Raw genomic sequence first — 18,202 nt, 5'->3', positions numbered from 1 at the left:
CATAAGCTTCTGGCAGGCTGCATATATTTTTTCTCCTGGAGTTGCAGACTTTAAGTCTGCCAAGTAGTAACTCTGTAACTGCCAATATGTTAAGCACTAAAATAATATATGCTAATGATATGAAAAACTAATAATACATAATTTACTGTCATCTTTTTACTCTTCAAGTTTAGTTTGTTGTGTCAAGAATATCAGCTTAATTATGCAATAAAATGTTACTGAAGTTCCTTGGGCTACATGTGGTCCAGGAGCTATGGGTTGCTCACAACTGCTCTAGTGTCACAAATAAACAATACATATCATCTTGTTATTGCACTATTGCATTCAATTCAAATTCTAAAGTAATGCAAAATATTAGTGTCCCAGTCAAATTTTATTTGATAAATGTTTTGCACTTTATCTTGACAATCTAGATTCATAAACATAAACATGTTATGCTTATGTATCTTAGATGAAATGTTCCATTCTAGACAGCAATAAGCTAATGATGTTTTAAAATGGTGTTTGTGAATGATGCAGGTTTAACAGAGAACAGTAATCAAATTTATTTTGGGCAGAAAACAAATCCACACAAATACTCAAAGCATTAAAAAAATTTATGATCATATGGCAGTGGATACAAGTGCTATCAGTTGTTGGGCAAACAATCTGATATATGTTCAGATCTCCCATCAACTGTCATATCTGCAACACTGCAATGAGCTTACTTGGTTTGTAATAACCAACAAATTAGAACTAGAGAACTTACTATTAAACTTAGCATTAGTAATGGAAGTGTCAACAAAATCATTGGCTTGTCAGGATATTCAAACATGTCCACTGAATCCATTCAAGCATAACAAAGAACAATCATCTGTTTGGAACTGCTTGTTAATTAACAAGCTGTAGATGACATTTCTTTTCAGCAAGGTTAATAAGATATGATTCATTACTTTCAGCCAATGAGATATCATATTACAGATAAAGAATCTTCAAATACCAGATTAATATAAAAATAACCACTTAATAAAACCAATAACCGGTATTAAATAATCGTAAAATGAACTGCGAACGTTTTCGGTTCCATCCCTAGGACCTTTCTCAAGCAGCGATTCATCTTTAGAATAACTATGAACGAAGACCAGTAAGTAGCGATATTCGAAAAAATATTCTAAAAAAAAGAAGAATAATTTTTCGAATATCGCTACTTACTGGTCTTCGTTCATAGTTATTCTAAAGATGAATCGCTGCTTGAGAAAGGTCCTAGGGATGGAACCGAAAACGTTCGCAGTTCATTTTACGATTATTTAATACCGGTTATTGGTTTTATTAAGTGGTTATTTTTATATTAATCCGGTATTTGAAGATTCTTTATCTGTAATATGATATCTCATTGGCTGAAAGTAATGAATCATATCTTATTAACCTTGCTGAAAAGAAATGTCATCTACAGCTTGTTAATTAACAAGCAGTTCCAAACAGATGATTGTTCTTTGTTATGCTTGAATGGATTCAGTGGACATGTTTGAATATCCTGACAAGCCAATGATTTTGTTGACACTTCCATTACTAATGCTAAGTTTAATAGTAAGTTCTCTAGTTCTAATTTGTTGGTTATTACAAACCAAGTAAGCTCATTGCAGTGTTGCAGATATGACAGTTGATGGGAGATCTGAACATATATCAGATTGTTTGCCCAACAACTGATAGCACTTGTATCCACTGCCATATGATCATAAATTTTTTTAATGCTTTGAGTATTTGTGTGGATTTGTTTTCTGCCCAAAATAAATTTGATTACTGTTCTCTGTTAAACCTGCATCATTCACAAACACCATTTTAAAACATCATTAGCTTATTGCTGTCTAGAATGGAACATTTCATCTAAGATACATAAGCATAACATGTTTATGTTTATGAATCTAGATTGTCAAGATAAAGTGCAAAACATTTATCAAATAAAATTTGACTGGGACACTAATATTTTGCATTACTTTAGAATTTGAATTGAATGCAATAGTGCAATAACAAGATGATATGTATTGTTTATTTGTGACACTAGAGCAGTTGTGAGCAACCCATAGCTCCTGGACCACATGTAGCCCAAGGAACTTCAGTAACATTTTATTGCATAATTAAGCTGATATTCTTGACACAACAAACTAAACTTGAAGAGTAAAAAGATGACAGTAAATTATGTATTATTAGTTTTTCATATCATTAGCATATATTATTTTAGTGCTTAACATATTGGCAGTTACAGAGTTACTACTTGGCAGACTTAAAGTCTGCAACTCCAGGAGAAAAAATATATGCAGCCTGCCAGAAGCTTATGACATTCCCTTGTGGTCCACATCCAGTAAAGGTTGCTCACTGCTGCACTAGAGATTACTAACAAATGTAATACCTATCTAGAAAATCTTCACTGTTTTATGCAGAAATTTAAAAAAAAATTATAAGTACAGTATTACTTAATAGAATTAGNTTTTTTTTTTTTGGAAGAAGAAACGTCTATCTGCCACTCAAAATAGTTTAATATTATAATCTGGAATTCTTTATGCCGAAAAGGGAATCGTAAGTGGTGAAGAGATAAAGAGACAGCAGAAATATCCATACATAGTGTATGTTTGTAGTAGACATAAATGGATGGAATTCCATCAGTCGGTCCATCTAAATCAATGACTAAAGCAATATAAGATTGAAAGAGAATGCAAAATTCCGACTTTATTCTCTGTTTTTACTGCTTATGTTCATTGATGTCTGCAGTGAGCTCTCTTTGTAAATATGTTGTTTCAATGTAAATAGAATTTCCATTGACTTCTTCATAGAAAAGGATACACGGATTGAATGAGAAAGAAGTCTTTCTTTACTGTATAATTCTGATTTCTTTTATTTTATTTTCATCTTTTTCCCTCTTCCTAAGTAAATTTTTAAATATATTTTTTAATATAAATATATATATATATATCTTTAAACTCTGTTCTGTGGGCATTAAGAAGATCTTTTTTAGCAAGCCATTATGGATGTGGCCAGGACCACAGTGGGGTAGATTTGTCAAGTTGCCGACCCAGTGGAGATAGGGGACTTGAAAACCCACTCCTTGGCACATGTGTTAGGTTGCTGTCTTTTAGGTGGGATCAGTTAATCCCGCATCAGGATGAACCTCAGGAGAGGTTGTATGTGGGCTGTGATGGAGGAGGCAAATGATAACAAGTGTCCTTCAGAGAGGTAAGAACTTTGGTGTCGGTCATAGCCCTGGGGTGGGCAAAACGGACGATTGGGAAATGGTGCAGCAGAGTTCTAAGTTGATGGCAACAACACAACCCAATACAGATCACAACTTTTTTGCAGAATACAGAGGAGACTCCTCTTTGACCTTGAAATTCCAATTTTTATAGTTTTTCCCCCCACTATTTGCAATTCAGATTGGTCCCTCGTCCCATTCCTCACTTCCCGATTGGTCTCCCCTTTGTCTCCAGGCACAAGACGAAACCTCTTCCGGTCGTGGGAAATGTCCGATTCAAGGCGTCCATTTGATACCTCTTTGTCTACTCTGCCTGGTGATTGTTTATAAAACAATAACACCTTCACTCATAATTCAGGCTGTTGTTTATACCATTTTTTGACGTCTAAGAATTTAACGATCATTTTCAACCTTCATCTATCAAAAATTCCCCCCTTTTTTTTGTTTGAAAAGGTTTATCTCAGTCAACCTTTTATAGACTTGCGAGTCAATGATCTATCTATTTATGAGCGTTCGTGTTAGAGTTTGTCTTCCGCTAAGCCCTTGACAGATAGTTTGACACATACTCAAACAGTTCCAAGTCTTGTTGTTTACATCTGGCGTCACATAAGAATTTCAAGGTTTACTCGAGTTTGAACCTCGTCTGGGAACCCACAGATGAGAGGTGAGGAATGAGGCCTGACATATCTGGATGGACTACTCCCCAAAAAACTCCTGGGGTTTTCAACCCATCCGTATACGATCCTGAGTCCTCCAAAGTGATAGTCTGCCATCCTAACCATTCAACATCCGGTCATTTAAATATAGTATGCTGTTAATCATACTGTACATGACTTAACACATCCTTACTAAACTTAATAACTTACTGCACTTCAAACTCCACTCTTAAACAGAAATTTTATACATGGCTAAGAGTTTACATCACTTACCAGTTTCTATTTTCAAATGCTTTCAGTTCTGATAACTCATCTTCAGGAATACTAACTCATAATTGTTTACATTAAATATTACAAAACAGTCACCTTTTTCAACTTCTAGTGGAAATTGACTTAAATAGGAAGTATCAAAATTTGCTGTATGGGGTAGATTGTAGGTATAATTTTCATTGTTTCATAATATTGTAATGTAAACTGAGCATCCCTGAAGATTTGGGAAGCAACTCAAATGAGAAATATCAAAGTATGTGGCATAGATGAGAGTTTTGTGTTAAACCAAATTTATAATTAATGATTGTTTTATAATATATAATGTAAAATATTATCGATGAATGTCCCTAAAGATAGGTTATGGAACTAAAAGCACTTAGAAATAGAAACTGAGTAAGTTATTGATGTAAACTATGAAGCAGCGAAAAAAATTTGGTTAACATATGGGTTTACTATCCAAAAATTCAGAAAAAATATTATGTTAATTAATATTGTGAGTCTTATAATTGTAATTTCCATAAATCAAATGTTTTTACTTTCCTGGCTCTGTTATAAATAACAGAGAAGAAAATATGGTAATTACTCAAAAAATGACCACTGAAGATTTTTACACTTTTTGGATTCGGACACCTTGAAATGCTGAGAAATGCAAAAAATTTGGGGGATTTTCTGTATGTATGGATGTTAGTGTGTATGTATGAGGGGCATGGTTTTGTTCACACCCTCTTTAAAGCTTAATAACTCCTGTGCTTTTTGTCGAAAATTTCTAAAATTTTGCAGGATGGTTTGTGTATTAGGGAGATTGACACTATTAAATTTTGGCGGTTAAAGGTTGATGGGGTAAGGAGATAAAGGGGTTGTGTGTCATATCTTAAGTAGGGTCAGACTTAATGATGATTTTGCTTGTTATTAGCATTTACAATTTTTTATAAAAACTTGTCCTTACCCTCATAATTAAGCTTTTGGTCACCTTATAACAATTAAAAATATAAAAAGTTTTTAATAATAAAATATCCTAACAGATGGCACCAAACATGCAGTTTTAAATGGTGCTGGGAAAGTTAAGCAACTTGTTGCTGGATATTTTTTATATTAGTATAATAAAAATTATATATTAGTGAACAGAAAAAATGAATATAGCTGTCATATTTCAAATTTACAATATGTAATGAACATTAAAGTATAGATATATAAACAAAATAATTCATTAAAAGTTTAATTAATACAAATTACCTTTCTCCGACACATGCTGACGTCGACGCAATCCACACTCCTTGCATGCCCCCGACAGACATGAATGCATTCCACGGCATTCATCTGTTGATTCCATTTCCAAATAACTGCAGTTTCATCATGAGAAGTGCTGACAAAAATGCTCACAGGATTATCTGTAAAAGCAAAACCTTCATGAATTGATTTTTAAACAATGTTTTTTACAAAATACTTATATTAATGAAATTGTAATTGAGTGAAGATTTATGTAGTAAAATTCAGAAAACTTGTATTTATAACATTTCTGATAATTCAAGAAGAAAAAAATTCAGAAATGAGCAATTTCATTCCAGCTGTAATAAAAGAAATGATAAAATTTTTAAATTTCTGTTAATAAAACATTGTATGAACCAATTGTCTGATGATATCTCCACTGATACATGGAAGTTGCTGGGATGCCATGTGGCATCAACTCTTCATGACCATCTCAACTAGGTAACTAAACTTGGGTGACCAGTATCACAATGCTAAACTGGAATATATGAAGAGTAGCCCACATACAAATGACATCAGCATTGGAGGACAGGATCTGTCCAAGATAACTCAGAGCTAGGACCTGATTTAACCATGTCAGAAACATCAAGAGACATGGGTGTGGAACTTATACTGAAAAAATGCAGGAAGTATGACTCCACTGATATGGCATATAGTTAGGGAGTGAAAGACAATTAGGGCAAAGACAGCACTGCATCTTAGCCCAGGTAGAGGAAGAATGTGTGAGTAACTGCAAAAACAGTTGAGGGAGGATAATGTCCCCAGGATGCCTTCAATCAAGTCAAGTGAAAGAAAGCATGCAAGAAAGCAGACCCTTCACCAGTAGAAAAAACACTAGAAGAAAGAAGAGGACTTTAAAATACATATAAAATAAAATAAATATATATATCTTTTCTTACCAATACTAATCCAAGCAACAGATTTTACAGGAGCAATGTGACCAGGAATGGTCAACTTGTGTTCTCCTTCGGATGTCCAGATGTGAAGTGTATTATCATAACAACCTGTTAGTATCCTGTTTGACAATCAAAAATAAATTAAGAAAAACTTATGCTAATATATAGCAATTATGATATGTAAGTGACAAATGACACAATTTAAATATTAAATATAGAATGCAATCCTAAGTAATTATTTTTTATTTATATACTGTAAATATTAAATATGAAAAACACCGGTAATTAAATGCAGATTAATACAGCAAGGTATTGTACATTATATTGAACAGCACCATGAACAGCAGTTTACATTTAGAATGAGTGGATAACTGTGAGCTCTTTTCATTTTCTTGACTATTCTTAAATGCTTTTATTTAATTTTCTTTGTATCATGTTCAGAAATAATGCAGCTTGAAATTTATCCACTTCTAATTAAGATGGAATGATGAAACTTTCAAGACATACCTAATCCTGACAACAATACATTTTAATAATGCTTTAAGAGAGTGGCCCAACCTTCCCATCCTCTCCATCTGAAATCCAATAAACACAACCAAATGCAAAGTTTAACCATGACATGTGTATATGTGAATGCACTGTAGTGATGTATTTGGTGGGGATGACGCCATTCCCACCATCCCCATTTTTAATCGTGAAAAAACATGACAATACAAGTTTATTTATAAATAATTTAAAAATATATTAAAATTATTCAGAGACATGAGTTGTTTCTATTACACTAATTCTTGTTAGCAGGAAATTGTATTAAGAACATCTCTCTTTGTCTGTGTACTAAGCTATCAGTTATGATCTAAGAGACAAGAAATATAGAATGATCACAGTAAGCTTGGAGTAATGGAAAGGAACACAAACATGTAAAACACACTGATTAACTAAATGTATGTAATTAAAATTAATGGCCTTTAGTGTATTACAAGCATTTGGCTCATGAAACATGTTTTTTTTCCATTCTTTTATATTTTCTAGTAACAATAGCATTATAAAAAAACAGCACTATTACAAATGGACCTGTGATAGTCTAGCAGTGTGGCACATCCTAAGTTAGGATTGAAGTTTGGTGGCAACAGATTTGGCCTGTTACAGTCTATGGAAATCTGAGATCCTCTTGGGTATCTAGAGGATAATTTTCAAGGGATAATGTCATTGTTGACAGGAGGCTGGCCTCCCCACCATCATTCAACTGGTGGCCACACAGAAGACCATGCACCTATCTGACGTGCTTTTGCGGTATATTATAAGAAACTCCTTTACATTTGTTATTACAGAATAGTGCTAAGCAACCTATTACAGCATAAATAAAAATTAATAGTACTTACAAGAATAAGTGTTAAACATATATATATATAATGATAGAACTTAGCTTTCAAACAAACTTATGAAAATAAGTGATGTGAGTGGATGGAATACAGAAATTGAATTTAAAATAAAAGATGTTTTAAAGTTTGAAAAGCATTATGAATGTTATTATATCCCCAAATATATTAAAAAGCAATTGAGTGAATGATATGAACATGCAATAAAAGAGAAATTTGAATTATAAATTAAATTGCTTGAATAAAGTTATCCACAATAGTGGAATTTCAAGGGTTGGTATTGCATGGTGTTATGGCAGCAATGTATAGGTTCTCCCATATGAACAATTCTTTACAAAAAATGGTGGGATATCTGCACTGTATTACTGTAATCCAACTTGTATCTATAAACCTTTTACCGGTGTGCATATCATCACACTCTACAACAGTTACAAACATTTTCGAACCATTAAGGTTTGAAAACGTTTGTAACTGTTGTAGAGTGTGATGATACGTGCACCAGTAAAAGGTTTATAGATACGAGTTGGATTACAATTATTTACGATTGTTGCACCATTTGAGTAATTTGGTTTGGGCCCAGAGGAAGAGATAATCTTGGTCAAGCACTTTTTTAGCTAATTTGGTTGACGGTCTATCGTTTATAATGTCCTCCTGATGTTCTAGAATGCAAAAGCTTAGCATTCTAGCCATGGCCCCTAGTAGCTTGTTTCCTCTCCTGAGAGTGCATGTTTTAATCGGATTTGATACACACCAGATTTTTCATTCAAATTAAGAATATTTGTGTTGTTGCACAATAGTCTTCTTAGTGTTGATTGTGGGGTTACAGGTAATATAAAACCATTCTTTCTAAAAAGATGTGCTATTTTTAGTAAGATTGGGCTTAAATATGGTATTGAAGGATGTGTTATTTTTAGTTTCTCTCTGTTACTAAGAAAGGACTGCAGAAACAACTTGTCTTTGACATGACTTTGGAGAAAGTGAAACTTAGACAAAGAATAACCCACATTTTGCATTGCTTTGGTGATAAGTTGCAATTCCTCATTGACTAGTGCTTGGGTGGAAGGGAGTAGGTATGCTCTCTGAATGAGATGCTATAGCAGAATTCACAAAGTATGAAGGTTGGAAGGCTGCAGCAGGAATAATATGTAGTGCTTTCTTGTTTCTGTGATGTACAGAAAACATAAAATCAGGTGATCTGTATATCTGTAGATCCAAGGAGATACTGGTATTTTGTTCTTCTTCTGTAGTGAAATTGGTTGAGGGATAAACAGAAGCTAACATCTTTTATTTTAAATTCAATTTCTGTATTCCATCCACGTGCACCACTTATTTTCATAAGTTTGTTCGAAAACTAATCACTTGAAAAATATTTGTATTCAATATTTGCCTGAAGATGGTAGCTTTATGCTACTGAAAGTACTAGTGAGCACCTTTTACGCTCTAAATAGCTGTAAACAGTAACGCCAAAACACTTAAGTGTATTTATTTTACGTAATTTTTTGAAATTTTACATAAAACAAAAATCAAAATTACTAAAATTCTAATCATACAAAATATATATATAAACCAGCTTACCATTTCTCACATGCTCTCACTGCACTAACCCAATCATCGCAAGCAAGACTTAATTCTGGTGTTGGTTCAGGATAAGAAGGAATAAATTCTATTTCTACAACAGTTTCCTACAAAATTGAAAATAAAACATTAGATTCATTTATATAAAAAGCAGAGAATGAAAGCAATCTTATGTTCATTTTTAATACAATTGATGTTGGAGTAGGAGGTAAAAGAAAAAAAAATTCTTGATATAATAAATTCCAAACTCTTGCACATAAATCTATTTTTGTTTTATTCCTGTATCGACAAAGTGAAAGGAACTGCATGGATCAATGAGAAAGTTGTTTATGTATAACTACTGGTGATAAAGTAAGAAGAAATTCCCAAAGACAATTGTAGATTTTTTGTAATGGCTACAGATTAACTGATGATGACACCTTCCTAACATTATGTTGGACCTAAAGGTAAGTGACCTCCAAATCCAGGATGTGTACTTCTGTTATAGAGACAAACACTGATTTCTAATAAACAATGAAATCCACATTTACAACTAGTTTTTGTAAACTGACAATACCATTCCTTTGCCAGTCACTAGAATTTCATTCCAGCATCGATGAAAGACTTTATCTCATCATACTGTTTGTCACTTTATAGTGATGATGTCACAACAGACAATCACCTATACTCATGTATAAATTGATATTAATAAGTCCTAAACTTTGTATACTATTTGTATAATATGTAGGTAGAAAAGTTTATATGATTATTATTATTATTATTATTATATAAATATTGTATTATTGAATTATAAAATATTTTATGATTTTAGCCTCAAAATATTGTGCCAAATAATTTTACCTTTGTACCCACTGAAGAAGAAGAGAAAATGTTCAAAATGCATTTGAGTAATAAAAAGAAAAACAGAAACAACCTAGAAATCTTTCTTCCTTCCATACTACAAGTGTAATAAGTCCTGATTAAAATAAAAAAGTAGGCAATGACTACTATAAAATTCTAAACTTTGTATACAAAACTGATTATTTTTCTATTTTTTATACATTCTGTTTGTGCAGAAAGAAAAGGTATAAAAGAGAAGAAAGGTACATAGGGTCCTATACATTTTTTTCATATCCAATATCACAAAATTTATTTTAAGAGATGATCAAAAAGTAAAATGATGAGGTTCATTGGCAATACAATAAAAGCAAATATTCAATGTATATAGTCACCAACTAACAAAAGCTATGTAATTTTCAAACCTGTTTGACATTTCCGTAAGTTAATGTGAGTGCATCAGAAGTGCTCAGATTATAAGAAATACATAAGAAAAATGCAGAAAATTTTCCCAAACCAATAAAACCATTTAAAAATACAAACATTTTCATCTGTTGCCCATGAACATTATCAGATATATATTAAAGAATACCAAACAGAACAACTTTAAGCAATTGAAAACATTTAAATATAAAAGTTTTAAGTAATTTAAATATTTAAATACATACATACAAGAAAGACATCAACCATATACAAAGTGTTTAGCTGGCAGAAAAAAAGTAAGGGAAAGGGGAGGGGAAGAAGGAGGGAGAGGAGATAGACAAGGTAGGATCCCTCTGAATGGTGTACATAAGGCTACATATGTTTGATGCTGGCATGCAGTTTTTAGGCTGCAAGGCCGTAGTCCCCAAAGGGTCTAAAAGAAAATGTGAGTGTAGTGAACAAAAAATAATTGAGTGCTGCCATGAATAGCTAAGTGTAGAAGTTAGTGTCAAGTGGCTGTTAGTAGGAAGACTTATATCTACTTAATACTTATAAAACGGAATGCAATCGCAAATATTAATACTACTTAACAGCTAGACAGACAGTGCAAAAAGGAAATGATCACACAAACTAGAGTTGAATGGACTGACAAATACAAACAAGCAAGACCCCCCAAAAAATTTATTTGTTTATTTTTTAAACATTAACTTACTCACTAACTAAACTAACCTACCATAACCGAGGACAAACCTAACTAGATGACTAAAGCTAACAAAACCTAATCTAATTTAACCTAACTGGAAACCAAGCTAAGAGTTCCTAATCTAACTTACAACTAGGACAAACTGAAAAAAGAAGACAGAAAATAAGAATTAAAATACAAAGTTAAAAAGCAGCTATATATACCGACAGTCGAAACTAAGCAAGGGAGAGCTAATTGCCATCCGTGCCCCTGGAGTGAGTGCTCTCAAGGGCCCCACTAAGGTATATGAATGTGAGTAGATGATGGAACATTGTACATGTATGAATGAGTTGGTGCAGGTCACAAGGCCAGTTGTACCCTTCAAGAATAGCAGCTCTCATTAAACTATCCGTAATGTGATTGTACTTATTGTGAAAAACTACATGAAGTGGTGTTTGGTCCTCCTGAATACCACAATCGCATTGTGGATTGTCCCCAAGGTTAAATCTATGTAAGTATTGCTTAAAGTTGCCGTGCCATGTAAGTAGCTGAGTGAGGGTGTAACTAGGGTAAAAGTGGTGAAGAATTGCAGTAGTGTCAACCTTGGGGATGAAAGTGTAGGTGAGCCTACCAGTGGTGTCATGGTCCCAGCTGTCTTGCCATAGAATGATTTACTTCTTGACATGATTGTTGATGTACGAGGTAGGAATGTAGCTGAAAGTACTAGTGACTGAAGACTTTGCAGCTTGTTTGGCAAGATGGTCAGCAGTCTCATTGCTGGGAACCCCTGCATGACTGGTGACCCATTGGAATTCTATTATAATGTTGTTGTCTACTGTAAGTGTCTGAGAATGTGGTGTATGAGATGGATGAGTTTTAAGTGGCTATCGCAATCCTGTGTAAAGCTACCCTACTGTCAAAATAAATGCAATAGTGTAAGTAGTGTCTTTTGTCCTTCCTGAGCATAATGTGAATTAAACTCATATAAATAGCTAAAATTTCTGCCTGTGCTATTGAGCAGTGTGTACCTAGATGGAAGCAAGCACTGTGAAGCTCGCGGCCTAAGTTGGAGTAATCTACAAAAGCAGCACCCACATTGTCAGCAATCTTGGAACCATAAGTGTATATCCTAAACATGGGATGATCACCTGTAAAAGGAACAGTATCTTACCCATGTTGTTTTTCCAGATCCACCTCCCTCAGGGAAGTGAACCCATCCTTGGTAAAGTCAGGAGGATGTGCTTAAACAGACCCATTCATTACACCAGGAAGTAACTATATTCTGAATTAACAAAACTGGTGGAAATAGAAAATTCTTTGTTCCAGATTGGACTGGAAATCCTATCAGAAAAAAAATGCCAAACTAGTTAACTTCCAGGATAGGCTAAGAATCAATCTAAAGAGGCATTATTGCAATAAGTTCCATTTTTTCGATATTTTGTTATCATAATGCCAGGGGCAAGCTGATGGGAGGAGTGGTAATTGTAAGTCATGAGGTATTTTGGGCAATGCTGAATGTTTTTATATCATCGATCAAGTTCAAACTGGGGGGGAATCCTACCTAATCTAATCAATTTGTTGACATCTGAGTTGCTATAATCTCACCAGGGTAAGGTGTTGAGATTTTCCTGCCAAATAATGCATTTCATTTCTAAGTTGATAGGGGGTCAATCCTGACATTACCAAAAGGGCACTAGTGGGTGTGGTCCTATAAGCCTTACAAATGTGGAGAGCTGTAATCCTTTGAACAGATAACAGTTTTTTATGGTTATGGACTTTGGTGGCCACGTGGCCTCAGACTTGTACAGCATAGAGGAATGCTGGCTGAATTGCACCCCTGTAAATGAGCTTAGTAGCGTTAGGACCAATGCCCCATGTGTTCATAGCAATACTAATAAGGGCATTGGCCATCTTTTAGCTTTGTAATATTTAAATACATAACCTTTATATTTAAATGTGTTTGACTGCTTAAAGTTGTTCTGTTCGGTATTTGTTAATATACACGATATTTGATGATATTTGTGGATAATGGACAAAAATGTTTGTATTATTAAATGATTTTACTGGTTTTTGATTATATTTGGTGTGTTTTTATTACATACAACCAGTTTTTGGAAGAAGTAAAAGTGTTGAAAACAAATAAGGTCAAATTTCTTCTCATACATTGGTGTGTGTTTGTTTTATATATAAATTTATTGAACTTTTATGAAGAGTAATAAGTGTTTGAAGAAACAGTTAGCTTCACTCACAAAATACAAGCAGCAATTCATCAGGCAATAAAAATTAATTAATTTTAATATTATTAAACTTACCAATGAAATTTCTTTTTGTTCGAGAAACTGTTGCAAAGGTAATCTTAATATTTCTCCATTAATCAAAAAATCAAATGCAATTTTCTTAGTTTCTTCAGAACCATCTAATTGCAAAAGTACATAAAATAAGAAATTCAATAAACTTGGGAAGAAAAAATAAGTATGTCATTATATTCATATGAAAAAACTCAACATTTTCTACCTTATTTTGTACAGGGTGTCCGAAAAAAGACTGTGCAGTGGAAATGGTTTATGTGAAATTTTAATAAAAGTGAAGTTTTGCATAAAAATTGCAGTTTCTCCTACACCAAATGCTGAAAATATCCCTCAGAAACATCAAAATCCAGAAGGTACAGAGATCTAGCAAGCCAGATTCCATAGGAAATTATGCGATTAGCAAATAAGTCTTGCAAAAATTGTAGTCTAAAAACAAGAACATCTATGAGCAAACAGTAACCCCATCTACAGTAAAGTGGAAACATGAGACATACAAATTACGGGTCTTGTATGCAATGCTGTATGTATAACTGTAATGTCATTATAAACTTTTCACTGCACAGTAACTTTTCGGACACACTGTACTTAAGTATAATGTTAAAACACATTTCTGTGAAGGTCAGACTATATTTTAATTAACTCAAAATGTAGCTTGAAATATATAGAATTATTATGGAACAAAATGAAAATTTTAAATAATATCCATAGAAAAATGATTAAAAAAAATTACCTGAAAGTAATTTATTAATAAAAGTGCAAAGTTCTTTGCATGATACGTGACTTGGAATCGAATATGTTGTATCTGGAATTGAATATCTGTAAAAAATAAATGCATTGGCTAAATACAAATATCAAACAAGACTCTTACAAACTTCAGTCCAGATCAGTTTAATATTAATAAAGATTTGTACAAGGACAAACCAACAAGAATATAATTCACTAATTCAATTATTTGTATGTTAATGAAAATAAACATATATGTGAGATCTGCGATATCATCTAGTGGCGGGAGAAATAAATCAAGGTATGCGGCTACTACTAGGTTCATCACTTTCACTCTCACTATTGCTTTATGGTTCTGCCTGTTCTTCCAGTAGTGGAGTGGGTATGGAGGCCAAAATAAACTCATCCCAAGGATCAAGGTAAGTGATTTGTTGTGATGTAGTCAATTGTGTCTCTCCTGGTGACGTAGTGAGTTGATCAGTGGTCGTGTCGGCTTTAAGGTTAAATTCCTTTCTAGCAATTGTTGGTTTAATTCGAATCGTGATGCTAAACGTGCCTAAGAGTGCAAGAGAGAGTTTACACAGATTTTCATACCTCTTTGTAGGTTTCCATGAGGATTTGCATTCATTAATGCACATTGATATCCAATAAGTGGTGTTTTTAGGGTAATCCAAATTGACACAAATATAAAAGTTTGCGACTAATGGACATATTCGATGTTAGAGGTTTGGAATTTATGGCATGTTCGGAGATTCAACTCGATGGTATCAGATGACGTAGGTCTGGCTTTTGTTAAGAGACTCCCCTGAGAGGGGGAAGGAAGCATCTTTTATAGCTTTTTGCTGGGAAAATCGGTCATGTGGTCAGTTGTTATAGGAGATAAAGGTTATAGGTGTTCCCGGGACCCAAAGCAAATGACGAAATTTGGATGCTAATTATAAACTTTTGTGCAAGTCGAGCTGCAAGCTGTGTGAGAACAATAGAATGTTGACAGTTATGAAACAAGAGTTTCAAATGTTCCCAGCTAAGATCGTTTTTTCTCAATCCGTTATATAACAAAAGTAGAAATAATTAAATTTTTAAGTTAATAAAGTTCCAGTGTTATTACAGAATAGTGCTAAGCAACCTATTACAGCATAAATAAAAATTAATAGTACTTACAAGAATAAGTGTTAAACATATATATATATAATGAATAATTTTTTTATATGAAATATGGTTATTTATTCTTAGATATCTGATTTATTTAGAAGATGAATGAAAGCAATTCTTTAATTTAAATTTGATGTCAATTGCAGTATCTAATTGGTGGATGTTTGAGACTTAAATTATGAACATGTAATAATACAATCAATGGAAATCCATTATTACAATATTAGCAATGATAAGTAAGTTAGCAATTTTACACTGTTTACTGTAAAATCTGATACTTTATATCAACCTTATAAACCTTCCCTTAAGGATTATTTTACTGATGTAAAATACTTACACAGTTGACTTCAAAAATCAATTATTTACATGTATTTGTATAACAATACAAAATCCCTCATTTATAATATTTAATCTTATATCAAGCTTAACCTAAGAATAATCAGTATAAGTGAGGAATGAGGAATGATGTTCCAATCTCCTATCCAAAGAATATTGCCTGGATTTTTGTCTGGATCTCTCATAAAAGTAAGCCAATACCTTGTAAAGCAGCCAGTTTATCAATTTAACATAACAAGAAATAGGCAATAACATACATTTCAGTAAAATTTCTCTACCTCAAAACTCCAAGGAGCGGAAAAAGCTTCGAGTAGAGAACAATAGAGTAAAAAATGCCAATTCTGAATAGATTTATATTTTTATCTCTCATGCATTATATAAAGAATCTTGGATAGTTTTTTTGTTGCATGTGGTGACATTTGATAATAGGGAAGCTGTGCTGGCCCTGGATAGAATCATTGGAAGTGTTATACAATATTTTGGTGTGTAGCATCCACAAACTTAATCGCGTGAGGTTGGTGCTCTGTAAAGTGCATGCACGAATGCCTATAATCTGGCCACTTTACACAATTCAAATATTTTCGCTGTGGTAGCTGTTCTGTATTTGACAATATAACACTTCCATTGGAAATATGCATATACGAATTTATATTCGAATATACAATAGCGATCTTATCATTTTTTCACATGTAGTATAGAAATAAGATATATAATGTGGTTATAATAAAATATTAATTTTAATTAATTCAAAGTATGTTATAATATGAAAATAATCACACAATATGTATTTATATTTTAGAAAATACAAGGGAAGTGGTGCTTCCACAGCTTCCATAGAGGGCATGCCATTATATTGCATTTCAGCAAAATGTTCAACGTAACTGATGGAATTGAACAGTTTTGCAGGTACATCTTGTTGAGATAAAGATAGAGGTCCTCTCACTTTGGATTGGAACATTGTCTGCAAATGGGTGTTGAATAGTAGATACAACTGTCTAAAAGTTTCATGGAAATCCTATAATCAAGATCACTTTTGATAGAATAAATATTAAAATTTGATTCGGGGAAGTTGATAGTAACATAAATTAGTGTCAGGGGACTACGAGAACCTTCAACTTGGAGATGTTAAACCCATATGCTATTCCATTGAAACCTACAAATAGTTAAAGAAATATTCGCGTTATAGAAATTTTACTGTATTTCGCATAAAATTCTACATCGTATTTTCTATATTTTCAAAGTTCACCACACCAAATTTCAATGTAAATCCAGCAATGTCAATTCCACTTTGGTTATAAATCCACATAAAATGACTGGAGATGAATATCAATTTAGTGCTATTATACAGCAAAATGAATATTTTATAATTTTAATAAAACATTCATCTTCTACACAAAAGAAAATAATGATTTCTAATCATAAACACATCTGTAGATTCAGATGATGATTGATTAAGAGTATTTAATATTTAAATTATCCCATTACAAATCTTGGATATGTAATTGATTCTCCATTCTACAGTTACATTTACATTTATTTTTTAAATAAATTATTAATCATCCAGAAGATAATTAAAATTATATTTTTAAACCGATAGAATTTATGCTTACTCTGTATGTCTAGTGAAGAATTTAACTTGAACACGTGAAATACTTTGAGTGTCCAAATCATCCATCTTTAACAATTACTTAATTATAAATAACCTTTCAAATGGGACCACATGGACTGTAATGTACATAAATAGAATTTCAGCACCAGATGGCGACATAACGATCGATAATTATAAACAAAAAATTTTTAAATATGAAATATATTGTAGATAAATAGAATTTCAGCACCAGATGGCGACATAACGATCGATAATTATAAACAAAAAATTTTTAAATATGAAATAATAAAACACACAAAACAACTTCTAATAACTTAACACTGTGTTGAGTAATAACAATCCACGAAACCTTTTTATAACAATGTTGTCTCCGTAACAAACTTCACNGAGATGAATATCAATTTAGTGCTATTATACAGCAAAATGAATATTTTATAATTTTAATAAAACATTCATCTTCTACACAAAAGAAAATAATGATTTCTAATCATAAACACATCTGTAGATTCAGATGATGATTGATTAAGAGTATTTAATATTTAAATTATCCCATTACAAATCTTGGATATGTAATTGATTCTCCATTCTACAGTTACATTTACATTTATTTTTTAAATAATTTATTAATCATCCAGAAGATAATTAAAATTATATTTTTAAACCGATAGAATTTATGCTTACTCTGTATGTCTAGTGAAGAATTTAACTTGAACACGTGAAATACTTTGAGTGTCCAAATCATCCATCTTTAACAATTACTTAATTATAAATAACCTTTCAAATGGGACCACATGGACTGTAATGTACATAAATAGAATTTCAGCACCAGATGGCGACATAACGATCGATAATTATAAACAAAAAATTTTTAAATATGAAATATATTGTAG

The 18,202-nt window shown here is 32.5% G+C and overlaps 1 protein-coding gene across 1 annotated transcript in view; it reads right to left on the bottom strand.

The window, feature by feature from the left end:
• LOC111624293 (ribosome biogenesis protein WDR12 homolog) overlaps positions 1 to 17,448 on the bottom strand; it is a 30,898-nt gene extending 13,450 nt beyond the window's left edge. Inside the window, exons 1-6 of the mRNA XM_023367103.1 lie at positions 17,314 to 17,448; positions 14,223 to 14,308; positions 13,496 to 13,599; positions 9,263 to 9,369; positions 6,315 to 6,430; positions 5,383 to 5,537 (exon numbers count right to left, since the gene is read on the bottom strand). Coding sequence (XP_023222871.1) covers positions 5,383 to 5,537; positions 6,315 to 6,430; positions 9,263 to 9,369; positions 13,496 to 13,599; positions 14,223 to 14,308; positions 17,314 to 17,378 — 633 coding nt within the window. The 5' untranslated portion in view covers positions 17,379 to 17,448. The remainder of the gene's footprint in view (positions 1 to 5,382; positions 5,538 to 6,314; positions 6,431 to 9,262; positions 9,370 to 13,495; positions 13,600 to 14,222; positions 14,309 to 17,313) is intronic.
• Between the last annotated feature and the right edge of the window lie 754 nt (positions 17,449 to 18,202).

This window comes from Centruroides sculpturatus, unplaced genomic scaffold (genome assembly GCF_000671375.1).
Source record: "Centruroides sculpturatus isolate CEXI.00-Female unplaced genomic scaffold, Cexi_2.0 scaffold242, whole genome shotgun sequence".
Lineage (NCBI taxonomy): Eukaryota > Metazoa > Arthropoda > Arachnida > Scorpiones > Buthidae > Centruroides > Centruroides sculpturatus.
Note: the sequence above shows the minus strand (reverse complement) of the source record. Positions and strands in the feature narration are given on the sequence as shown.